General features: G+C 38.3%; 1 protein-coding gene across 4 annotated transcripts in view; it reads left to right on the forward strand.

The window, feature by feature from the left end:
* Positions 1-27,004, forward strand: part of AP2B1 (adaptor related protein complex 2 subunit beta 1) — a 128,118-nt gene that overhangs the window by 34,770 nt on the left and 66,344 nt on the right. For all 4 annotated transcript variants that reach the window (XM_064582727.1, XM_064582729.1, XM_064582730.1 and 1 more), the window contains exons 6-12: positions 4,533-4,723; positions 7,005-7,226; positions 7,727-7,847; positions 7,977-8,072; positions 14,380-14,495; positions 16,543-16,708; positions 17,779-17,877. In XM_064582727.1, coding sequence (XP_064438797.1) covers positions 4,533-4,723; positions 7,005-7,226; positions 7,727-7,847; positions 7,977-8,072; positions 14,380-14,495; positions 16,543-16,708; positions 17,779-17,877 — 1,011 coding nt within the window. The remainder of the gene's footprint in view (positions 1-4,532; positions 4,724-7,004; positions 7,227-7,726; positions 7,848-7,976; positions 8,073-14,379; positions 14,496-16,542; positions 16,709-17,778; positions 17,878-27,004) is intronic.

A 27,004-nucleotide genomic window follows, 5' to 3' on the forward strand; every position in this document is an offset into this window, starting at 1 on the left:
ATAATGGGGAGGCAAGATGAATAAAAAAAACTTTTTTTTTTTTACGGTATATGTGTTTTCCTTTGTAAACTAGATGCCAACTTTTTATAAATCAACTAATGATTGAGAAAATTCATTTAAGAAACCCTATTCATAAATCCATTTTTAAAAAATTTTTTATTGTTATGTTAATCACCATACATTACATCATTAGTTTTTGATGTAGTGTTCCATGATTCAGTTGTTTCTGTATAACACCCAGTGCTCCATGCAGAACATGCCCTCTTTAATACCCATCACCAGGCTAACCCATCCTCCCACTCCCCTCCCCTCTAGAACCCTCAGTTCATAAATCCATTTTTAAGCAAAACTTCTTTAGAAACTCCTTTCTGGGGTGCCTGACTGGCTCAGTTGGTGGAACATGCTACACTGGATCTCAGGGTTGTGAGTTCGAGCCCCACGTTGGGTGTAGAGATTACTTAAAAATAAAATCTTAAAAAAAAAAAAAAAAAGACTATTGAGAACTGTAGTTTTTTTTTTTTTGAGATTGTAGTTAAAGGTTCTTGTTCTCTTTCTGGCAGTGTTTCCTAAGAGAAATGCTAGTTTTCTAGGGGAGAAATGTTATGCATGTGAGTCTTAGTTCAAATTCAAAGTGATGGTTCAAGTGAAAGAGACATAACCTTTGTTTTAATACACACGTATATCAAGGCAGTTACTGCAGAGGTTAGATTTGTTCTTTGTGATATTGAATTATTGTTGGGAGAAGTCTTAATAGAAAGAGGAAGTAAATCTTAAGTTTCAATCTAGTATTTTTAGAGTTTATTTTTAGAAATAGACCGTATGTGTGCTATCTACATAATACAAAATTCCAAAGAAACAGAGCATAAACACTGACAGGTGAGTTGCCTATATACTCTAACCACCCAGTTGCTGTCTTGAAGTCAGTCTTTTTTCTCTACTTGAGATTCAGTGTGACTAGCTTATTTTAAGTTTCCATTAGGGTGAGACCAGGAGAACACTAAGCAGCCCCTATGGGCCCACCTTCGTATGTTTCTGAAATCATAACAACCTGTGAGGATTAGGAGATAAAAGTGGAAAGGTAGAAGAGAAGGAACTTGAAGTTTTAGAGGAACAGAATTTTGTTATTGGGGATGCATTTTTCTCTAGTTGGCCATTGGCTCAGTAACTGTTTGGCAGTAATCTCTTTTCTCAATGCAGGCTTTTATAAACATAATCCTATAATCTGGTCTCTCTGGATCTTTTAATTAGATTTACTTTTCCCTATTTCCTTTTTTGTTTTAATGTGATAACGAGCGGAAATTGCCTGTTTTGCCACCAGAAGATATACTTCATTAGCCACGTTATACACTTAGTTTAATTTCCAATTGCCTATGATAATGACAGAGGAATTCTAATTGTTCATTCTGTTCAGCATCCTTCTGTTCTCTTTCCTCCACATTGCTTTTTTTTTAATTCCCTCAATTCTGACCTTTTCTTTTTCTACATTTCCTATTAACAGATTTTATATCTAACATGTAATTTTTTTTAACATTAAAATAATTTAACTGGCAGAAAAGGTAAGTTGTGGTAGGACCTTTTATCTTGGACAGCCAGTAACTAAGATTGGGCCTATGTTGGCAGTTATAGTTGAAAACAGGTGTTTGGTCTTCCCATATGACATTTTGATCCTTTATACCATAATCAGATCTATCAGGTGTATAGGATGTGGGGAATCTCTTTTCCCTGCATGTAAAGCACCAGAGATGATGCAGGGGATTAGTATATCACTCTTAATGCCTTTTATTTGTCACTAAATCCCATGCTTGATGATAGCAAACAAAAATGAAGTCAGAAAAGAACTTTATACATGATACCATGTGGTAGGTGGACTAGATAATTCTGATTTTTCTTAACAGTAAAATCATATCCTATCTATAATCATACTTAACAAGGGAGCCTTTAATTTTTCATCTTGGAATTTTATGATCACTAAATTATAGTTGAAGATGATTCCATTTTTTTAAGATTTATTTATTTATTTGAGAGAGAGAGCGAGCGTGTGCATGCGAGCAGGGAGAGGGGCAGAGGGAGAGGGAGAGAGAGAATCCCAAGCAGACTCTGCACTGAGCGAGGAGCCTGACTTGGGGCTCAGTCCCACAACCCTGAGATCATGACCTGAGCTGAAACCAGGAGTTGGTCGCTTAACTAACTGAGCCACCCAGGCACCCCGTGACATCATACCTTTTATGTAATAATGAATATTGTTTAATTATTTAATATTTAATATTTAATTGTTTAATAATATTGTTTAATTATTTAATATTGTTTAATTTGATTAAAAAGATCGTATTCTCTAGACATTTATCTTCTGGGATAATCTGCAGACTACTCAGATAAGGTGGCTACTAAAATCAGTAGCTGAATTGTGGCTATTATGTTTCTTCACTTGTTGGCAAAAGGATAATTATGCAACTCTTAGTTTCTCAAGCTTTTAGCAAGACACTTTAGTAAGAACTAAGAAATGAGTGGACGTTTTTGAGAACATTTTAATATGTGTAATTACTGAAGCTGCTATCTCTTATCACATCTCATTGATACTTAGAGAATATTTATATTTAGCCTTACCTTGCTGGTCTTTAGTAATGTCTGGGAGCTTCACTGCAAAATGTGGTTTTCAGGTGCCTGGCTGGCTCAGTCGGTAGAGCATGCGATTTTTTTTTTTTAAAGATTTTATTTATTTATTTGAGAGAGAGAATGAGAGACAGAGAGCACGAGAGGGAAGAGGATCAGAGGGAGAAGCAGACCCTCTACTGAGCAGGGAGCCCGATGTGGGACTCGATCCCGGGACTCTAGGATCATGACCTGAGCCGAAGGCAGTTGCTTAACCAACTGAGCCACCCAGGTGCCCTAGAGCATGTGATTCTTGATCTTGGGGTTGAGTTCGAGCCCCACATTGGGCATAGAGATTACGTTAAAAAAATGTGGCTTTAAATTCACTTGTATAGGGCCATAGGATAGTTTTCTTTGTACGTGTGTGTTTTATTTTGGGTGTTTTTGCAATTTTTAAATTACTTTAAACGTCATTGACTGTAAATGTATTAGTTACATCAGAAATACTCTCTAATTTTCATAAATTTCAAAAATTTCAAAAATTTTACTTTTTTTCTTGTAACTAATGTGGATTCCCAGATCTGTAAGTCAGGATGCAGTTGTACTTTTTTTTCCTTTTCTTTCTTTCTTTTTTTTTTGGAGGGAGTGCACTCGTGTGAGTGGGGGTAGGGGTGGTAGAGGGGGAGAGAGAATCTTAAGCAGGCTCCATGCTTGGTGTGGAGCCCGACATATGGCTTGATCTCACAACCTTGAGATCATGCCCTGAGCTGAAATCAACAATCAGTTGCTTAACTGACTGAGCCACCCAGGCACCCACAAGTGTACTTTCTTATATTCGGTAGCAATTTTTCATATATCATACTGCCTGAAAGATCGTATTTGAGGTCCGTATTTCATTGATTCTGAGATGGCATTGATTATAAGATGCATTATTATTTTCTGTATTACTTGGAAAGAAACGTGCTTCCTATTAAACTGACATACTTTTTTTTTTTTAAGATTTATTTGAGAGAGTGCGCATGTGAGTATCTGGCGGGGGAGGGGCAGAGGGAGAGGGAAAGAGAGTCTTAAGCAGACTCCCCGCTGAGTGTGGAGCACCACACGGACTCAATCTCATGACCCTGAGATCACCACCTGAGGCAAAACCAAGAGTCAGATGCTTAACTGACTGAGCCATCCAGGCACCCTCAACTGACATGCCTTTGATTATAAAATGCATCTCAGTTTCAGAGATGTTAATGTGAAAATGCAACTTAGTGCAACTCTTGATGAGTTATGGTAATAGTACCACCTAAAATTGTGCAACTCTTGATGACTTATGGTAATAGTACCACCTAAAATTTGCCTAAAGCTTTATAGAAAGCACTTATACATGTGTCATCTGATTTGATCCTTAAACTAAAACTATTTTATGAGGTGGATTAAATTATTCCCAGTTTTCAGATGAGGAACATCTCCCAGCATGTCATTCAGTAGTGAACTAAGGTTTCAAGCTCACATTTTCTTACTCTGAGACTCATGACATGATTGACAGTATCAGCACCCCCCCCCATACATACCCATACAGCTCTAAAACTTTCGGTCCTTTGCCAGGCTAATGTACATGTTTAAACTTCATTGATCTTAAAACTGTTCATATGTCTTGATTCTAATGATAGGGTTGAATACTATTAAAAGTATTGTTTTAATGGTAAAGTATGTGTGACTATTTGCTAATAAACGAATTGTTTTAATTCTGGGTTCCTCATCACCAGGAAGCTATATAGGCCATCGTTGGTGGTTTAATACATGTTTTGAAAGCAGTTTATGTTTCTAGCTGACTAGGTAAAATGTTCAGGAATGGTTATGAGTTGAGATCTATGAAGTGATCCAGAGAAGATTAAGTATTTGTTTATAATTGTACTGTTCTTGGTAAATCAAGGTCATGTCTGTTTCTTTCCCAGGTGGTGGCTAATGCTGTAGCAGCATTATCTGAAATCAGTGAATCTCACCCAAACAGCAACCTACTTGATCTGAACCCACAGAACATTAATAAGCTGCTGACAGCCCTGAATGAGTGCACTGAATGGGGCCAGATTTTCATCTTGGACTGCCTGTCTAATTACAACCCTAAAGATGACCGGGAGGCTCAGAGGTCAGTTCCGTTTTCCTGGATAGTATCTGGGAGACTTGTCTGTTTGAATAAGTTCTGTCTGTATTAGAATAAGGGTCTCTTGTGTTGGCAAAGATCAGTGGCTTTTGGGGTAGATACTGCTATCCCTGTGGTATTTTCTCACTGGATTTAGGAACATTTTAGGTGGTGGATTGAACCATGCAAAAATAGCTCTTCCTAAAAGATGTGTATTTTTCATTTCTTGTTTGAATACTACAGTTACCTTCTGCTAAAATCTGCCTCATCGTGGTCCCACATCTCCCATACAGCAATTTCTGGCCATTTGGCACACAAAGGTTTTTTGAGTGTCCCATCGTAGTGACAAACTTTTTATTCTATTAGGTACATAGTAAGTGGCTTGATACTAGTTACTGAGCTGAACTATACCTATAATTCAGTAGTAGAGAAAATGTATTGAAGCCCGCAAAACATATGGTGTCTTTCATTAGATACAGAAATCATGTCAGTCTGAATTTGGAAAAGAGTTTGGAAGGCACACCTGGATTGTTCTGCTCAGCCCTTTACCAAGTTCACTGTTATAAATTGTCTTTGACCTTCACAAATTGACTATTAAATTTCATATGCACCTACACACAGTTTACAGAGTTGGAATTATACCACCAATTTTTATTGCACGTTCTGTATATATAGGCACTGTACTAGGTAAAGTACTTCGGAAGAAATGTTGGCTCTTCGTTAAAGTTGACATATTTTAATTATGGTAGATAAGAACCTTCCTTGCCTGGCTGAAGCTCAAGTTACCATAACGTAAGTTCTCTTCACTTGTCTGGGAAATTGTTCCCTCTGAACCTAACTAAAGCTCACCCTGATCATTTCTTTCCATTATCAAAAGTACAAGTATCTTAAAAAAAAAAGTACAAATATCTTATGGAAAGAACTTTATATAGAATTTTATTTTTTGTTGGCCATTGACATCTCACATTTATTTGTACATTCACTTAACAAATATTTATTGAGTCTATGCTGCATGCCAGGCATTGTTCTAGGCCCTGGGGATATACTGTCGACAGAATCGTAGCCCTGCTTGCTTCTAAAAAATTTTTCATTTTTGGGGCACCTGGGCGGCTCAGTTGTTAAGTGTCTACTTTCAGCTCAGGTCATGATCCCAGAGTCCTGGGATCGAGCCCCACATCGGGCTCCCTGCTCGGTGGGAAGCCTGCTTCTCCCTCTCCCACTCCCCCTGCTTGTGTTCCTGCTCTTGCTCTGTCAAATAAATAAATAAAATCTTAAAAAAAAAAAAAAATCGTAGCCCTCATGGAACACTTATTCTGAGGGATGGGGCAGAAGTATATATAATACAATATATAATATGTCAGAGGTTGATAAGCCCTAACGGGAAATATAAAATAGGGAGGAGATCTAAAAAATGCTGGACATTTGGGGATGAGGAATTGTATTTTGTAAAAGGGTAGTCAGGGAAGGCCTCACTGAGAAGGTGGCATTTGTATAAAGACCTGAGGGAGGTCAGGGAGTCAGCCAGTTAGATACCAGAGGAAGGGAGAGAAACCCCACTTACTTATCTTGAATCCTTAACTGAATATAAATCACTTAGCCTCTCATGTTGCCCAAGAGCTATCAAAATTAGGTTAATTTCTAAAGAACCCTCAACAGATAATTACTCAAGATTTAGTGAGGCCTTTAAGTGTGGGTAGGCAGGGGCTAGGAGAACGGGGGAAGTGTTTGGGAAAATATTGCAGTCGTGTTCTGTTACTTAAAAAGCCTTTCAGAGATTTCCTTATTATCATGAAGGTAAGGCGTTGTGTTGTTTTCCTGCTCAACTCACCTCCTCCTGCATCTTATGAAACCTTCAGTCACGGTTGATATCTCTCACTATGAAGTAACTCTCAGAACTTAATTTGACATCCTGTAGGTTGAGGAGAAATGGGTTGTGAGGCGAGGAGCCCTTATGTAATATGGGGAGATGGAGAAGACTGTAAAACAGGAGGGTAAATGGTGTGAGCCTCAAGTGTTTGGGGTATTGCCTAGTTTCCTTCCAGTTTGAGCATCCCTTATTTTGGTCTCCTGAAGTCTTCTGATGTCCCTGCTCTGTCTGTAGTTTGCTGGGAATGAAGCTTCTGCAGTGTAGGATCCCAGTTTTGTCTACACATGGAGCTTTGACTTTTCTCACCGATTCTCTAGTTTCTTGATACTTGGGCCATGGGACTCTGACACAGTACGCTATGGGCTGGATTGAGCAAAGAAATTATAATTCAAGATGTTAATTTTCCTTTTCTGCCCTCAGCATCTGTGAGCGTGTGACTCCCCGGCTATCTCATGCCAACTCAGCAGTGGTGCTTTCAGCGGTAAAAGTCCTAATGAAGTTTCTGGAGTTGTTACCCAAGGACTCCGACTACTACAATATGCTGCTGAAGAAGTTGGCCCCTCCACTTGTCACTTTGCTGTCTGGGGAGCCAGAGGTGCAGTACGTCGCCCTGAGGAATATCAATCTAATTGTCCAGAAAAGGTTGGGAAACAATGAATTGGTGATTAAAGTGTTTGTGATTTTGAATTAAGCTTAATAATACCGATTTTACAGAGGCCAGTATCAAGTTCTTTTTAATATATGGAAATGAAAATGTTGTATGGCAGAGCAGCCTGCCCAGGATCAGGAGGCTAACTGTTGCTTTTGGAGTGTTCCTGTGGTAAACATTTGGTGTTGCTCTACAGTTTAGTTTGTTTTCTGATGAGCCTCCTAATAGTGTACTAGCTAGTGCCTGGTTCATACGGTTTAGGCCATAGTTTAGAGCCAGATTGTTGTTCTTCCAGCAGTTCTTAGCAATATGTACTCTAGCCCTTAAAAATTGTCTGCCAAAGAGAAACTGTTTAGAGGGGTATAAAGGAAGTTTGTGAGGTTTGGCAGATGGGGTGAAGTGGCTGGAGCACAGATTAGATATTCATACAGACTTAGAAGGATATATCAGTTTATGTCTTGCCTTCCTTATCATGTGTTTCTGTGTACCACAGGCCTGAAATCTTGAAGCAGGAAATCAAAGTCTTCTTTGTGAAGTACAATGATCCCATCTATGTCAAACTAGAGAAACTGGACATCATGATTCGTTTAGCATCCCAAGCTAACATTGCTCAGGTCAGACTTAAAGCAGATTCAAGTTTATAAATCACTTAGATCTTAAGGTCTGGCCTTCAGAAGCAGCTAGGCCGTGAAATTGCTGTTTGAGACTCCTTACTGATTATTCACTTCCTGGATTTTTAACAGGTTCTGGCGGAATTAAAGGAATATGCCACAGAGGTGGATGTTGACTTTGTTCGCAAGGCTGTGCGGGCCATCGGACGGTGTGCCATCAAAGTGGAGGCAAGTGTCTGGTAGCTGTGATCGCATTACGGGATTTAGAGTGTTCTTTTCACTCCTTTTTTTAAAGTATGTTTTTTAAACTTATTAAAATAATAAAGCACATAGTTAAAACTCCTAGAGGGAATAATTTTTAAGTCCTTCTAGTTTCAGCTACTTTGCTGCTTCCATATTTCTAAATAATATGGTATTTATTGATTTACCAATTATAGATATTATCTATTAACTTTGTGCTGTGAGTTAAGTAACAGTTCATGTACCCCACCATTCCTACTTGAACCCTCCTATTCTCCAATAGTTGTATCATGAGGTTTTTTCCTTCCTATATAGATTATCTTTGTAACTTGAGATAATATGCCTTCATTTATTGTTCTGTCAACTAAAGGCTTGCAAAATTCCCTATTATGACCAAATATGTAGAGCCAGTATAATACAAATGATTATATTTTCTTTCTTACAGAGTCTTTTTTTCCTGGAGTTTCTATAATGGCCTTTGTTTTTTTCTTGCATTGTGTGTCTTCATGGCATCCCTTTCTTCCAGCTTTTCAAGCATAGTATCGAATCTGTATCCTGGACCCTTCTGTCTTCCGGTCCTCTGTCCTCTCACTTGCTCCAATCTGGCTTATTGCTTGTTTGGCCTCTGCATAGCCATCATTCCATGGGGCCTCTCTTCATAACTCTTTCTTGTTATTGGTACTTCTCTCACGGCATTCATTTTTGTGTGATTGCAATAGCTTCTTGAGTCTCTGGGGATATGAATTACAGTGTTTTGTGTCTGCGGTTTAAATTATCTGGAGTATCGAATGGTGACCATTGCATGTCTGTATATAATTTTTTCATTGAGGCACATAGCACACATATAATAAATTGCAACCCATTTATATTTAAGAATGAGATAACAGAAAAGTCAATCAGGACTTCTGTGAGCATAGGCCGGGCTGCTGACTAACAGGTTTCTGCTTTAGGGCAGGGAGTTGATCTTTACTTCAGTGTCCTCTGAAAGAGCCTCTCTGTGATCTTCGAGGGCAGACTGATTTTTAGCTTGGTTGCAGCCTTCCAGTAGGTGTTATGGGCTACAATTTGCATTGCCCTACTTCATCAGTCTCTGGTCCTCCACTTGTTCATCATTCAGAAATGTGTTGGAATTAATGAAGGCCTCTGTTTGCTATGATTTGTGGATTCAGAGCTCCATATATGTTCTTGCTACTTGACTGTATGCAGTTCTGCTTAGAGTCAGAGGGTTGGACCATATGATTTCTCAAGTATACTAAAATAATTTGTACAGTCTGTCCAGTACTTCTTGGGAACAGAAGGAAACAGATGCTGTGTCAGAGAAGCATCTGTGAAAGCCAAGTTCCTAATTGGCCTTCCTTGTTTTTATTTGAGACAGGGCTGCTTCATGTCATTACCACTGATAAATCTTGTAGCAGTCTAGTTGTTGGAGCAAGACTTAGTTAATTCATCCTGGTTTCTACTCCTGGTTCTCATAGCCTAGTTGCTTCAGGTATTTAATACGTTCTGTTGCTCCATTGAGGAATGGGGATGTCTGACTATTGGATCTTGATACATCTTTTTTTATCACCACTCTTCACATTCTTTTTTCTTTTCTTACTCCTTTTCTTACCTATTTACTTAATTTTCAGAGAGATTTTGGTAGCATAAAGAGTAATTTTGTGCTATTCATTGCCAGACTGTCGTTGTCTTATTGACTTCTTTGGCAAAGCTCTAAAGAATAATACAAAATTGTATCATTCCAAAGTTAAAAGAGGTTTTCAATCCCTGGAATTACTAGAAAGCATTCTCCATCTGGATCTCTAGAGGCTGTTAATGCCATGTATTGTGACTAATGGAAAAATAGTCCATAATCTTCTGGAAGGGTTAAACTTCTGATGGCTTTCACTTCTTCCTTTGACTCAGGGTGCCCTGGTGGGAATATGAGAGTATGTGAGGAATGAACTTTGTCTGGAAGTGATTAAGATCAGCCTTCAAGGTTCCTGCCTTCTAGCTCTCTTAGGTTGCCTGTATTTGCTGGAGCGCTTTTCCTAGACCTGTTTCAGTCATGAAGGTTATCAGTTGGAAACAGTTGCCTGACCCAAATACAGTCATTGGGGCAGGAGAGGTGATGATTGCCTGTTTCTAACTAAGCATTTATGGGAAGGGGGATGAACCAGTGAGGGGATTGTAGTAGACTTTCTGGGTAGCCTGTAAACCAAGCTACTGCATTCTTTCACGGCATCTTACCCTTTTTTTTATGTGTAGTTGGTTCCAAAGATATGACAGATGAGAAAAAATGAATTTTAGTTTCATGCTTAGCTGTGAGAGCAGGGCCTGTTGGAAAGTTTAGGTGTCTTTAAGAGTTTGAGTTGTATTTTTATCTGTAAATACAGATGTTTCTATGTTGCTGTAATTATCCTGAGGTGAAAAAAATACATAATTTTGTTCCAGATGGTTAGGTTAAAGATAAAGCAGTAAGCCGCTCAATCAATAAATAGTACTGGAAAGATAATCCTATAGTATTGTTTTTTCAGAAACTTTTGCCTATTTCTTTTTTGTCTGTTTTTTTTTAGTAGCTTTTACTCTCCCTCACCCCCAACTTTATTGAGGTATGATTGACAAAATTGTATATATTTCCAATGTATACCTATTTCTTTAAGGAGGAGATAAACCCCTGGTCCTTCTTAGTCTTCCAGATAAAATCAAATGATTTTATTTCTTTGAGAGAGATTAAGGCAGTAAGTTCTAAACTTCCTAGTCTTCTGCTCTCTGGTGTTCACTATTTCTACTTTCTATAAATCAAGATAAGATACTGATACGTGTCTCATCCCTTTATTTATTTATTTTTATTTTGTTCAGTTAGCCACCATATTCATCCCTTAATTTAAAAACAGAGATTATATTTTTCCTGTTAGGAAAGCCATATGTGTTTACTAAATAAAATTATTAAAAAAAGACAAGTTAAATGAAAATGGAACACTGTTTTCTCCTACCTATTCCACCCTCCCAGAGATGATGTGGTTGTGATTTTCAGTCTTTGTCTATGTAGTCCATCATACACAGGTGTACTTTTTACAAAAATGAGATCATCCTAGAAATGTTATTCTGTAGTCTGCCTTTTTCATTAAATTATACATGGACATTTTTCCATGTTACTGTTAACATTTGACATAATTTTTAATGGATTATAGACATAATGTTTGATTGCTTCATTATTTAACCTTCCTCTTATTGTAGTACCTTAAAGTTCCTGCTCTTTTTCCAAATAGTGGTATAAAGAGGACTTTGTAGCCAAGTCTTTTTTTTTTTAGCATATAATGTATTATTTGTTTCAGAGGTACGTACAGGTCTGTGATTCATCAGTCTTACACAATTCACAGCGCTCACCATAGCACATATCCTCCCCAATGTCCATCACCCAGCCACCCCATCTCTCCCACCCCCCTCCATTCCAGCAACCCTCAGTTTGTTTCCTGAGACTAAGAGTCTCTTATGGTTTGTGTCCCTCTCTGGTTTCATCTTGTTTCATTTTTTCCTCCCTTCCCCTATGATCCTCTGTCTTATTTCTCAAATTCCACATATCAGTGAGATCATATGATACTTGTCTTTCTCTGATTGACTTATTTCGTGTAGCCACATCTTTGATCTCTAGTGAAGGCAAGCTGTTTTCATTTGTTAGTCCTTTGGAATTGCTTGTTCACGTCCTGTGCACCTTTTCCAATGGGCTTTTCCACATTGGTTTTTTTAAAACAATCCTTTATAATTAAAGATATCAATCCCTCATTTTGTTAGCAGTTATTTTCCCAATTTGTTTTCCTTTCTATTTCATTTACTATCTTGATACACAGAAATTTACATTTCCTTATGTGGTGAGTTGTTTTCTCAGTAGTTGTTTTCTCAGTAGTTGTTTAGTGGCAGAATGTTGTTTTCTCAGTAGTTGTTTAGTGGCACCATAGAAGATTGTGCTTCACCTCAAACTAAAACTCAGTGTTATTGTCTACTTTTATGGTGAAGATTCTGGTTTTTTACACTTAAAGATATTTTTAATAATTAAAACAATTAGAAAGAATTTTGGTGATAAATATGAGGGTGAGATCAAACACCAGAACAAATCATCCTTTCCTCACTGTTAAGAAATTTTGTCTCATACTAAATTTTATAAGTGCGTATGTATTTCTCTGTTTCTGGACTTTTCTGTCTGAACAGTGATTGGATGTTTAGTTTACTCTTGCCCCTCTGCCATACTGCTGTAATAATGGTGGGCTTTCTTTTTCGTTAATCAAAAAGCAATATGGTTGAGATGACAATTTGCTTGAAAATTACTGTCCCAGACTTAAATGTTTTTCAAATACTGATGCATCATAGGAAATGGCCTTTTTTCTTTATTATAATAGTGATAGGAAGGGCTCACTAAAGCTTTATATCAAGCCTTGTGTTAATCACTGTATCTGTATTATTTCATTTATGATAATTTACATCTTAAAGCAGCCTTATCCTATATACTTTATAATTTATCACAACTTAAGTTTTATCAATTATTTTTCTGTTGCAGTAACTGCACAGGAATTACTAGCTAAAAATGAATAAAATAGAATCCAAAACTGGAAAAAATACATAAAAGATGGCAGAGTCATTTCATGGAGCAATAGGGTCATCAGATGAATAACCTCAAGATGCAATTTTGTTTTCATTAAATTGCTTGGAGTGGTTTAACTTAGTACCTTTAAAAGATTTTATTATCGTAGTTTTCAGGCATATACTAAAGTTGATAATGAGCTCTCATTACACATCATCCGTTTTGAATAAATAACATATTACTGCTTTTATCTTCTCCCTCCCCTTCAGGGAGTGGAGTGCTAATTGAATTTTAATGCGGATCCCAGATAGGCTTTTACTAGAGTAGTCCAGTGTGTGTATCTAATAGAGAAGGTCCCTAAAAAAATATATTGTCACAATACCATTACTGTACCCAACAACTAGCAATAATTCTTAATCTCATTGAAGATCTAGCCCATATTCAGTTTTCCCTAATTGTGTCAGTGTCTTTTTATAGTTGGCTTGTTCAAATAAAAATCTAAAGAAGATCCACATGTTGCATTTGGTTAATGTCTCTTAAGTCTTTACTTACTTACTTTTGGTGCCATTTATTAAAGGTCATTAGGCTTGTATAATTTCCCAGAGTCTGGATTTGGCTGGTTGTATTTTATTTTATTTTATTTTTTATTTTTATTTATTTGAGAGAGAGAGAGAGAGCACAAGAAGGGGGGAGGGTCAGAGGGAGAAGCAGACTCCCCGCTGAGCAGGGAGCCCGATGCGGGACTCGATCCCTGTACTCCGGGATCATGACCTGAGCCAAAGGCAGTTGCTTAACCAACTGAGCCACCCAGGCGCCCTGGCTGGTTGTATTTTAGTGATACTGTTTTTCTCATTCTGCCATCCCCTGTAGATAATTAAATTTAGAGATTTGGTAATGTTCATGTTCAGTGTTAGGCAAAAGTACCTCTTTGGCAATGCTGTGTACTTTCTATCGCATCTGTTCAGGAGGTAGGTAATGGAGTGACCCATCATAGTACATTGTGATATATGATAAATCAGTCCTTGATTTTTAGGATCTCTTGTCTGAAACCCTTCTCCTTTTAAAAAACTATGACTTATAGTTGCAGTATATTAGTTTTATCACTTATATTCTCCCATAGTCCCTTCATTAATAAAAGATTAATAGATTAAATCTTATAGATGAACTGTAGGCTGGGGAAAATTGCAATTTAAGGCCATAGACTTTCAGTTATATAGTTCAGAAGATGGCAAATTTTCCTTAGAGTTTTTTGAGTCACAGATAACTTTGAAAACACAATGAAAGCTATGGACCCTCTGCCTGGAAAACATACTTGTATGCATATATGCAATTTGGCAATTTCATTTCAAGAGGTTCAAAGATGCCTTCTTCTGTCTCCACTTACCCATGAACTCCAGAAAAAGACCTACCTTGGCTTATTCTTTCTTTCTTCTTTCCTCCTACCTTGACTCATTCTTTCTTCTTATTTCTGTTCTCTATGGCTATCCAAGATGATTATTTTTGTTTGAATCAACTTACCTGTCAATATATTTTGCAATGAATAAAATTTGGGGTATATCTGGAACTTCTGTGTATCTCCATCAAATAGCCTAGCGTCTAGTGTAGCTTGGTCAAATTAAGTGCCTGATCTTTTAGTCTAGTCTAGTTGGTGCACCTGTATGTTTCAAAGTTATCTTTATATTGAGGTTGCGTTATTGGAGAGATCATCTGACTTGTCATTTATTATGTTCTTCTTTGTAGCAATCTGCTGAGCGCTGTGTAAGCACATTGCTTGATCTCATCCAGACCAAAGTAAATTATGTGGTCCAAGAGGCAATTGTCGTCATCAGGGACATCTTTCGCAAATACCCCAACAAGTATGTCCAAATACTTCTACCTTCTTCCTCAAAACATTTAGGAAATGTTTAAGTAAGGCACTTTGAAATTGGCTAGGTAAGAATTATACTTTGTAATATAACTAGTCGTAATAGGAAACTTTGTTAAAAATCCTGTTAAAATAGGATACTTTATTATGAAAAATAATTTTTTAAAAACATAAAAGTATGTTTTAAATGTTAAAAAAATATATAAGGTGGTTAGCACAGGGATCAAAACCTGATTTTTCATCCTGCTTTATTACTTTGAGAGGATGTGAAGCTGAATGACAGTCAACTGTCATATACTGAAGTTGACCAGATTCTTTGTCGGTGACGTTACTATTACATAGAAAGCCCACATATTACAGATTGTCCAGGCGTATTTCAGTTTATGCCTGTTAGCAGGCATAATTAATATTTGTGCTGCTTTTCACTCTCAGAAATAAATGTTTCAGTTTGAATGGTAAATTAATAGCCACATGATTGCAAAAGCCAGGAAGGTGACAGTTACACTGTTTACTTTGCATGTTACCTACTACTTTGTAGAAAATTATAGAACATGTGACGAATTATCAGTCTCTGTCCTTTTCTGCAGTATTATAGCTATTCCCATAAAAGTATGCAAAATCTACAGTTTCACTCCACAGATTTTTCACATTGAGCCCTCTTATTTATGAAGCAAAAATACTTCATTAGGTTTGATTTTGAAGGCAAGTGATTAAAGGATCTGAAAGGGTGAAATAAGAGCAGGTCTTGTAAGCATCCTAAATCTCATTTTGCTTATAATCATAGAGATGTGTTGTGCTGAAGATTCTGATTAGTCTTTAAAGATAGTATTAAATGAAGCAACTTGGAATAAGTTAGCTTAGTGGTGGACTCAGAATTAGAAGAAATACCGTATTTAGCAAGGTAGTGGTTTATTAAGCATTATGTATATATTTTTTAAATTTTAGAAGTGGTATTTTTGGGAAAAGGACCACTCTCCCAGAAAAGAGGAGAGTTGGGTTTCTAAGTTTAGAAAGACTGAGGGTGGAGATGTATATTTCATTGTGATTAGCAGAGAAATGTGCCCATTTCTGGTTTCTATTAATAAGGGGTTATGACAGTTTAATTATAAGAAAGTGCTATCAAGAACCTGGTTTAATCAGTGGAAGTAGGGCAAACAATTAAATGTACTATTCAGTTGTCTACATCTAATTTATTACACATTGTCATTTTTTTTAAAAGATTGATTTATTTATTTTTGAGAGAGCTAGCAAGCAAGGAGGGAGGGCAAAGGGAGAAAAAACTTAAACAGACTCTGCTGAGCACGGAGCCTGATATGGGGTTCGATCCCATGACCCCAAGATCATGACCTGAGCTGAAACCAGGAGTTGGACATTCAACCAACCATGCCACCCAGGCATCCCCACATTGTCATTTTTATATTTAAAACTATGTTAGCCAAGGAGATGGATTCAACATGGTAAAAATGAGAGCACTATAGGCCTGTACAAATGAAAATAAATAATTGAATTATTTGTTTCTTTGGAGAAACAAATCATTAGGGTGGATGCCTTGGGAGGAAAGACATAAAGATCTCCAGAAAAAGCAGAATTAGTGGATTAGTGGACAAAATTACTGTTTCTAGTCTGGATGCTGTTGTCTAACTCCATTTTCCTAGAAGTAAAGTGGAATTTTTGTTCCTCTACCATGAAGGCAAAATGGAATAATACATAGGAAAATTCTCTGATCTAGTTATAGGAAAGATTGTTAGAAATTATAAGTTAGTGGTATTATCTTATACCGCAGGTTAATTTTTCCTTGTGAAAAGAATATCTGATGAGTTTTTTATAACAGTTTATGGTCCAGTTATGAAAACATAATTGAAGGGAAATTTAAGACATAATCTTCTGGCTTAAAACTTCTGCATTCTCTTGACCAAAAGCCTTTATAGTTTGGTGGTTCGGTTTAGGGTACCTTGGTGGTGGTTTTGTTTTTAGCCTTCATTGTTAAATACAGTTCTCATTTGTGCCCAATGTAACCATAGTCCATTTTGTTAAATCAGGTATGAAAGTATCATTGCCACTCTGTGTGAGAACTTAGACTCACTGGATGAACCAGACGCTCGAGCAGCTATGATTTGGATTGTGGGAGAATATGCTGAGAGAATTGACAATGCAGATGAGTTACTAGAGAGCTTCCTGGAGGGTTTTCATGATGAAAGCACCCAGGTAAGTTCTCATCTGTGTCCTGTGTCTGATCTTTTGGGGAAGATATCAGGGAAAGTAAAGGTTATGCACTTTCATGTGTGTGTGTGTGTGTGAGAGAGAGAGAGAGAGAGAGAGAGAGAGAGAGAGAGAGAGAGAATTTATATATAAATTCATCTTTTCATTTGTGCCGATTTCTGGTGGGACAAATCTGCCTTAGACCAGTGATTCTCAGACTTTAATGAACCTAGAGAGTTTGTTAAAGCACAGGTTGCTGGGCCGCATCCTTAGTATTTCTGACTTGTTGGGTCTGAGATGGGCTTAAACATTTTCATTTCTTACCAGGTTCAGGATGCTGCTGCTGGTAGTGGTCCAGAACCACACTTTAAAGTTACCACTTCTTCATTTTCTCTCACCAGAAGATGACCTATTCCTATTCCTTATGGTTGTGGCTCATTACAGCAGGGTTTCTCACCTGGGGCTGGGGTGAGGTCTGGCATGTGCAGTTTGGAAAGATTCTCTGTGGGTGGTTAGACTTCCTCCCATCTTCTGCCTCTCCTCTACCAAAATGGAGAGACCTGACCTCGGAGCCACGGGCCCAGAGAAGCAGATAAATTATAAAACTCCTTTCCCCTGGCATTTGCACTCACTGCACATTGAAAGTCATGTATGTAATTCGGCCATAGTAATTTTAATGGGCCTTTACAAGGAACACATACAAGCCTGTAGCCCACTTTTAATTAGCTGTGATCAGTGCGATTTTACTATTTTTTGGCTCTTGCCCTAGTGTGACAGATAATTCCCTAATTCTCCCTAAGTTGTATCTTTTGGCAGAAGTAAATAATAAGGGATTTAATAAATAAGCAATTTTTGATGCCAAAAATGCAATTTGGGGATAAGAGGCTATTAAGTTCTTGATGAATACCTTTGACCTGCTATTTTTGATAATGGCTGAGTTTTAGCCTTTGTCTCTTAATCAGAATCAGAAAGCCCCCATAGTAATTCATGGATGGGTAAGCACTACTTTGGAAATGATGGTAGGGAATTATGTAAATGCCTTTCACTTTATCTGTTAAATTATGTCATGCCCTTAGGTGCAACTCACTCTGCTTACTGCCATCGTGAAGCTGTTTCTTAAGAAACCATCAGAAACACAGGAGCTGGTACAGCAAGTCTTGAGTTTGGCAACACAGGTATGAAATCTAGAAAAAGTGTGGGTTTGATTTGTCTGGTTTTATATTTAGGAAATCAGGAAACTCTAAGATGATTTATTTGGAGACGTTTTAATTGGAAAGGGTGCAGTCTTTAGATCCTGTTAAAATAAATAAACAGTGTCTACTTATACCACTGAATTATAGCTGGTTCTGTGGTGAATTGACTGACTCCAGTTTTTATGATAGTTCATGAAAATTGAACTTAAGATTTTTTTTTACTGTCAATGAAGGACCTACTATGTGAAAACGACATTGAGTCTCATAATACTGGGTGACTCACTTGAATCTCACTCCTTTTGGGGGACTTAATTTTAGCTTCAAATGAAAGTACAATGTAATGCTGGTAAATGCCTTCACAAAGGTCTCAGGTATTGTTCTACCTTCTAGAGTTGATTGCCTGTCTCTTTAAATAATTTTAAAGTGCTTATGCTGCCTCCTTAATTATTGGATATTTTTGGTCCTCCCTCGGATGAGTTCTGATTTCAGGAATGTGGCAGCCGGCCATAGAGATCGGGTCACCATTTTAGATTCACAGAGATCAAAATAATTATTTTATCTAGTGTAACTATAAGAGTAATCATCAATTCATCATAATTTAGTTATGTTCTTAATTGAATTTACGAACAGGCTAGCTGTAGCAGGCTGTCGGAAGTTCAGGTGTGTGTCTACATAGGAATCTGAGTCAGATATTCAGTTTACCATTTTTCTTACTCATCTCTTTATAGTGGTATTTTATCAAAATTTAAAATCCTTTCACAGCACCTTGCCTAGTTCTAACCTGTCATCTTTCCTATTACTAATTTTACATCTTTTAAAATTTATTTGTAAGAGTTCTTTGAAGTGTTTTTTTTTAAACTTCCCTTTTAAACATCTTCCTTTGCCTAAAGCAAAGCAGTTTCTATAACCATCAAGGCAGTGGATATTTAATATTACCTTGTTGAAGTGAGCATTCTAGACTTCCTAGTCTAAACCCTTGATCACTCGTTTGGATCTGTGTAAAGATGGATTTAAAACAAATTTCTGAAGAGAATCTGGGCCTTCTCTCTCTGCTCATCTCTAGATAGGGATAATCTTATAATCAAGCAAGTGTCCTTGGTAGGTTCCTCTTGTATTCACAAATTCTCAACCCTATCTCCATCTCCTGTGTAAGGCTTATGGGTCTGTATTTAAAAGGCATCATAAGAGAGCTGTATTTTTGATTCTTGTCAGAGTTCAAACTCAATCTTATCATCTAGTATTTATCAAAACTTGCCTGAGATAAAGTGTTTAGGGAGGATTGCTTAAAGGATACAAGGACTCTCTATTCTTACAAATAGTTGAAATTCACCACTGAATCAAGCCAGATTATTAGAGGGCTGGCTATCTAGACTGAATTATACCTGACCCCTAATAGAATTTCATTTACTAAATTATATGGATACCATCATCTTGTAGTAAGGGTTGTCATGAGAAACTGTCCTCTTTGGATCTGTTGTCAAAGTTATTTGTTACTCCATTTAAATGTTGTTTTTCTTTATGAGGTCCCATCAAACAAATTCCTAACCAGTTTTAGATTCTCCTAAGCATTGGTATGTAGTTAACTGCCCATCTGAATGGCTTACCTGACTAGATTTCTTGTTCATGTCGGAAACCTTAGAATCAAATTTAAGGATCTTCTGTAGAAAATGTGTAGGTCATTGTGGGATGGATTTTTCTGTTTTTAGTTTGATTTAGGCTCTCTAGCCTTGGATGCATTTTTGTAAGCTTTGCTAAGTCCTTTTCTAGGACAGGGCAGGGTATAAGTAAACCATCAGATATTCCTGATTCTAGACTTTTTGTACAAGGACTAGTATAGAATCTTTATAATTTTTTTTTTTTAAGATTTTATTTATTTGTGAGAGAGAGAATGAGAGACAGAGAGCATGAGAGGGAGGAGGGTCAGAGGGAGAAGCAGACTCCCTGCTGAGCAGGGAGCCCGATGTGGGACTTGATCCTGGGACTCCAGGATCATGACCTGAGCCGAAGGCAGTAACCTAACCAACTGAGCCACCCAGGTGCCCTAGAATCTTTAATAATAACCATTTGTATTGTGCTTATTATGTACCAGGCATTCTAGTAAGCACTTTACATATTAACTTAATCTCAATAAGGGTTGCTAGTGTTGTACTGTTCCTATTTTTTTATTTTTATTTTTATTATTTTTTTTTATTCTTATGTTAATCCCCATACATTACATCATTAGTTCTAGATGAAGTGTTCCATGATCCATTGTTTGTGCATAACACCCAGTGTTCCATGCAGAATGTGCCCTCCTCAATACCCACCACCAGGCTAACCCATCCTCCCACCCCCCTCCCCTCTAGAACCCTCAGTTTGTTTTTCAGAGTCCATCGTCTCTCATGGTTCGTCCACCCCTCCGATTTCCCCCGCTTCATTCTTCCCCTCCCGCTACCTTCTTCTTCTTCTTTTTTTCTTAACATATATTGCATTATTTGTTTCAGAGGTACAGATCTGAGATTCAACAGTCTTGCACAATTCACAGCGCTTACCAGAGCACATACCCTCCCCAGTGTCTATCACCCAGTCACCCCATCCCTCCCACCCCACCCCCCACTCCAACAACCCTCAGTTTGTTTCCTGCGATTAAGAATTCCTCATATCAGTGAGATCATATGATACATGTCTTTCTCTGTTTGACTTATTTCACTCAACATAATACCCTCCAATTCCATCCACGTTGTTGCAAATGGCAAGATCTCATTCCTTTTGATGGCTGCATAATATTCCATTGTGTATATATATACCACCTCTTCTTTATCCATTCATCTGTCGATGGACATCTTGGCTCTTTCCACAGTTTGGCTATTGTGGACATTGCTGCTATAAACATCGGGGTGCACGTACCCCTTTGGATCCCTACTTTTGTATCTTTGGGGTAAATACCCAGTAGTGCAATTGCTGGACCATATGGTAGCTCTATTTTCAACTTTTTGAGGAACCTCCATACAGTTTTCCAGAGTGGCTGCACCAGCTTGCATTCCCACCAACAGTGTAGGAGGGTTCCCCTTTCTCCGCATCCCCGCCAACATCTATCGTTTCCTGACTTGTTAATTTTAGCCATTCTGACTGGTGTGAGGTGGTATCTCATTGAGGTTTTGATTTGGATTTCCCTGATGCTGAGCGATATTGAGCACTTTTTCATGTGTCTGTTGGCCATTTGGATGTCTTCTTTGGAAAAATGTCTGTTCATGTCTTCTGCCCATTTCTTGATTGGATTCTTTGTTCTTTGGGTGTTGAGTTTGATGAGTTCTTTATAGATTTTGGATACTAGCCCTTTATCTGATATGTCATTTGCAAATATCTTCTCCCATTCTGTCGGTTGTCTTTTGGTTTTGTTGACTGTTTGCTTTGCAAAAGCTTTTTATCTTGATGAAGTCCCAATAGTTCATTTTTGCCCTTGCTTCCCTTGCCTTTGGTGATGTTTCTAGGAAGAAGTTGCTTCGGCTGAGGTCAAAGAGGTTGCTGCCTGTGTTCTCCTTTAGGATTTTGATGGACTCCTGTCTCACATTGAGGTCTTTCAACCACTTGGAGTCTATTTTTGTGTGGTGTAAGGAAATGGTCCAGTTTCATTCTTCTGCATGTGGCTATCCAATTTTCCCAACACCATTTGTTGAAGAGACTGTCTTTGTTCCATTGGACATTCTTTCCTGCTTTGTCGAAGATTAGTTGACCAGAGAGTTGAGGGTCCATTTCTGGGCTCTCTATTCTGTTCCATTGATCTATGTGTCTGTTTTTGTGCCAGGTTATCTAATTTGCTGGCATAGAGTTGCTCATAATATGTTCTTATAATTGTATTTCTTTGGTGTTGGTTGTGATCTCTCCTCTTTCATTCATGATTTTGTTGATTTGGGTCATTTCTCTTCTCTTTTGGATAAGTCTGGCCAGGGGTTTATCAATCTTGTTAATTCTTTCAAAGAACCAGCTCCTAGTTTCGTTGATCTGTTCTACTGTTCTTTTAGTTTCTATTTCATTGATTTCTGCTCTGATCTTTATTATTTCTCTTCTCCTGCTGGGTTTAGGCTTTATTTGCTGTTCTTTCTCCAGCTCCTTTAGGTGTAGGGTTAGGTTGTGTACTTGAGACCTTTCTTGTTTCTTGAGAAAGGCTTGTATTGCTATATACTTTCCTCTTAGGACTGCCTTTGCTGCATCCCAAAGATTTTGAACAGTTGTGTTTTCATTTTCATTGGTTTCCATGTATTTTTTTAATTCTTCTTTAATTTCCTGGTTGACCCATTCATTCTTCAGTAGGATGCTCTTTAGCCTCCATGTATTTGAGTTCTTTCCGACTTTCCTCTTGGGATTGAGTTCTAGTTTCAAAGCATTGTGGTCTGAAAATAGGCAGAGAATGATCCCAATCTTTTGGTACCGGTTGAGACCTGATTTATGACCTAGGATGTGATCTATTCTGGAGAATGTTCCATGGGCACTAGAGAAGAATGTGTCTTCTGTTGCTTTGGGGTGGAATGTTCTGAATATGTCTGTGAAGTCCATTTGGTCCAGTGTGTCATTTAAAGTCTTTATTTCCTTGTTGATCTTTTGCTTAGACGATCTGTCCATTTCAGTGAGGGGGATGTTAAAGTCCCCCACTATTACTGTATTGTTGTCGATGTGTTTCTTTGCTTTTGTTATTAATTGCCTTATATAATTGGCTGCTCCCATGTTAGGGGCATAGATATTTACAATTGTTAGATCTTCTTGTTGGCTAGATCCTTTAAGTATGATATAGTGTCCTTCCTCATCTCTTATTACAGTCTTTGGTTTAAAATCTAATTTGTCTGATATAAGGATTGCCACCCCAGCTTTCTTTTGGTGTCCATTAGCATGGTAAATGGTTTTCCACCCCCTCACTTTCAATCTGGGGGTGTCTTTGGTTCTAAAATGAGTCTCTTGCAGACAGCATATCGATGGGTCTTGTTTTTTAATCCAATCTGATAGCCTGTGTCTTTTGATTGGGGCATTGAGCCCATTTACATTCAGGGTAACTATTGAAAGATAGGAATTTAGTGCCATTGTATTGCCTGTAAGGTGACTGTTACTGTATATTGTCTGTGTTCCTTTCTGGTCTATGTTGCTTTTAGGCTCTCTCTTTGCTTAGAGGACCCCTTTCAAGATTTCTTGTAGGGCTGGTTTTGTGTTTGCAAATTCCTTTAGTATTTGTTTGTCCTGGAAGCTTTTTATCTCTCCTTCAATTTTCAGTGACAGCCTAGCTGGATAGAGTATTCTTGGCTGCATATTTTTCTCATTTAGTGCTCTGAATATATCCTGCCAGTCCTTTCTGGCCTGCCAGGTCTCTGTGGATAGATCTGTTGCCAGTCTAATGTTTCTACCATTGTAGGTTACATATCTCTTCTCCCGAGCTGCTTTCAGGATTTTCTCTTTGTCTATGAGACTCGTAAGTTTTACTATTAGATGTCGGCCTGTTGACCTATTTTTTTGATTTTGAGAGGGGTTCTCTGTGCTTCCTGGATTTTCATGCCTGTTTCTTTCCCCAAGTTAGGGAAGTTCTCTGCTATAATTTGCTCCATTATACGTTCTGCCCCTCTCTCTCTTTCTTCTTCTTCTGGGATCCCAATTATTCTAATGTTGTTTCGTCTTATGGTATCGCTTATCTCTCGAATTCTGCCCTCATGATCCAGTAGTTGTTTATATCTCTCTTTTTCTCAGCTTCTTTATTTTCCATCATTTCATCTTCTATCTTACTGATTCTTCTGCCTCATTTATTCTAGCAGTTAGCGCCCCCATTTTTTATTGCACCTCATTAATAGCCTTTTTGATTTCTACTTGGTTGGATTTTAGCTCTTTTACTTCTCCAGAAAGGGTTTCTCTAATAACTTCCATATTTTTTTCAAGCCCAGCTAGTATCTTTAAAGTGATGATTCTGAACTCTAGATCTGACATCGTACTACTGTCCGTATTGAGTAGGTCCCTGGCAGTCGGTACTACCTCTTGTTCTTTTTGTTGAGGTGATTTTTTCCGTCTTGTCATTTTGTGCAGAGGAGAATAGATTAATGAGAGAACAAAATGCTAGCAGAGTAACCACGTCCCCAGAAAATACACTCTAAACAAATCAGAAAATACCTGAAGCAGTGGGATAAGAAAGGGAAAGAGAGAAAAAAGAAAAAAAAAAAGAAAAAGAAAAAGATAAAAACAAAAACAAACAAAACAACAACAACAAAAAAACCAGAATGTGATCAAATATGATCTATATGGTATATAGATCAGTGCCACACACTAGATTTGGGGTGTATTTTGGTCTTTTAGAAGAACGTGCCTCCCAAAATTTTAAAGAAAGAAAAACATATATGTGTACAAAAATAAGAGTTGATATGATGAAGGGATGGAATATGACTAAAAATGGAAATTATAAAAAATTTTATAAAAGGAATTGATAAGAATTTGTTTGAAAAAAGAAAGAAGAGGATTTAAAAAAAGAAAAAAGAAAAAAAAAGGGAGAGGATGTGATCAGGCAGGGGAGTAGAAAACACCATATACTAGAGATTTAGGGTATATTTTAATCTGTTAGAAGAAACTATCTCAAAATTTTAAAGAGAGAACAACTTATATATATAAGCCAAAAATATGGGTAACTACTATGAAGGGATAGAATATGACTCTAAAAATGAAAAATAAAAATGTTTTTTTTTTAAAAGGATTGATAAGATGTTGGTTGAAAAAGGGAAAAAGAAAAATTCAAAAAGAAATAGACAAAAAGACAGTTAAAAAAAATTAACTTTAAAAGAGTAAAGAATCATGGTAAAAAAAGCTGTGAATTCTATGTGCAGTAGTCCCCTAGCGCTGGAGTTCTGCCGTTCTCATTGATCGGTAAACTTGGTCTTGGCTGGCTGTTCTCGCTGATCTTCTGGGGAGGGGCCTGTTGTCGTGGTTCCCAAATGTCTTTGCTGGAGGTGGAATTGCCCCGACCTTGCCCCCTCCCGGCTAAGTAATCTGCTCGGGTTTGCTCCCTGGGGCTTTTGTTCCCTGCGAGCTTTCCGTACAGCTTTGGAGGCGGAGAGTGAAAATGGTGGCCTCCCAATCTCCCCCCCGGAGGAGCCGAGAACTCAGGGCCCTGCTCCTCAGTGAGCCCCCAGAGAAAAGCCGTCAGTCATTCCCGTCTCCCCGGTCTCTGGCTGCACTCCGTGCTTGCCAGGCCTGTGACCGCGTGTTTCTATCTCTGGCACCCGACCCCGGGCGGAGTCTCCAAACCCAGCAGATCCCCGCAGTGCGTTCCCGCGTGGCTCCTCCCGGGGAGGAAGGTGAGTCTCCCCAGATCTGCCGCTTGTTGGGTCCCTGCTGGAGGAGCAGGGGCCCGACTGTGCCGCGGATCACGGTTTAGGGCCACCCCGAGCTGAGAGCCCACGCCCCTGGCTCCGCCTCTGCAGCCGGCTTCCCTGCTCCGATACCTGGGAGCTCTGCCGCACTCAGGCACCCCCGGTCTTTCTTTGACCCCGGGGGTCCTGAGACCACACTGTCCCGGAGGGTTCCACCCCCCGCTTAGCCACCAGAGTGAGGTCCCTCAGCGGAGCAGACTTCTAAAAGTTCCGATTTTGTGCTCCGCGGCTCTATCACTTGCCACAAGTGGCCGTCGGAGGCCCCTCCCCCGCCGTCTATCCTCCCGAATATCGCCTCGGATTCACTTCTCCGCACATCCTACCTTCCAGAAAGTGGTCGCTTTTCTGATGAGAGAGTTGTTGCTCTTCTTTTCTTCGATCTCCTGTTGAGTTTGTAGGTGTTCAGAATGGTTTGATCCCTATCCAGCTGAATTCCTGAGAGGAGATGAAATCCAGGTCTCCTACTCCTCCGTCATCTTGCTCCGCCCCCTGTTCCTATTTTTTTAAAGATTTTATTTATTCATTTGAGACAGAGCAATACAGAGAGAGAGAGAGAGACCATGAGCAGGGGAGGGGCAGAGGGAGAGGGAGAAGCAGATTCCCTGCTGAGCCCAAAGCCGGACATGGAGCTCAATCCCAGGAGCCTGGGATCACGACCTGAGCCGAAGGCAGACACTTAACCATCTGAGTCACCCAGGTACCCCATTCAGTATTAATCATTCCTATTTTATACATGAGGAAACTGGGACATAGACCCAGTTAGTATGGGGCAGAGCTAGGACTCAAACCCAGGAAGCCTGGCTTCAGTGTCTTTGCCCTTATCTACTGTGCTGTGCTGCTTCTCTAGTCTGAAGGTCAGGGATGACTTTGAGACTACAAATTCCCTGCTTTCCCTGCTTGAATCACTATTGTGCATAAGCCATACATACAAGTGAACTTAGTAGTTTTAAGATCATTTTGGAGGATTATTTCATACTTGGTTATAAATAATTATTAAGCAGTTTCCCTAGCCCTGCCTTTTCTGATCAGTTAATGAAATCTGAGGAGTTAGCATAAAAGAACAAGCACATTTACATATTATGCATATATGTATGTAATTATTATTGTGCATATATCTATATATAAAATATATAAAATTTCTACTGGAAGTTTTTTCTCTTTTTTTTTCCCCTCATGTTTGTGAAATAAGAACCTGGTCCCCCCCACCTCCCCCACAAAAAGGTGGTTTTATTAAAGCACAGGAACAAGACCCGTGGGCAGGAAGAGCTGCTGAACCTAATACTTTTGGCTGGTACCAATTTAAATTGAGGGTGGTGTGATCAGCTAAGTTGTGTTAATTTGAATTGGGTGATGGGGTTCTGTTTCTGCCACATCCCTGGTTCAGGACATGACTGAGTAAATTTCTTATTAATATTGCTCCTCTCCCATCTGAGAGTTAATTAATATTTTTTTACCTGTGCTGAGAATTCAGTAAAGTATATGTGAAATATTTATGCTTCTAATTTTAAATAAAGTGTGGTATAATTAGAAATATTATTAGGGGAAAAGAAAATGAACCCTTGAATCCAAGGCTTCATTTTAAAGATTTGTTTGCTTTGCTTTGGTAGTTAGAGAGGAATTAGTTAAGAATATACACAGAAGTGTTCAGACTTTAATAATTACCCTATATAGTATATGAAAGAAAAATTAAGTTGAAGACTTCTCTGTCTGTGAACTGGAAACCACCATCATCAAAATCA

This window comes from Mirounga angustirostris, unplaced genomic scaffold, assembly GCF_029215605.1.
Source record: "Mirounga angustirostris isolate CCGP_5_RB_7025 unplaced genomic scaffold, mMirAng1.0.hap1 SCAF_17, whole genome shotgun sequence".
Classification (NCBI taxonomy): Eukaryota; Metazoa; Chordata; class Mammalia; order Carnivora; family Phocidae; genus Mirounga; species Mirounga angustirostris.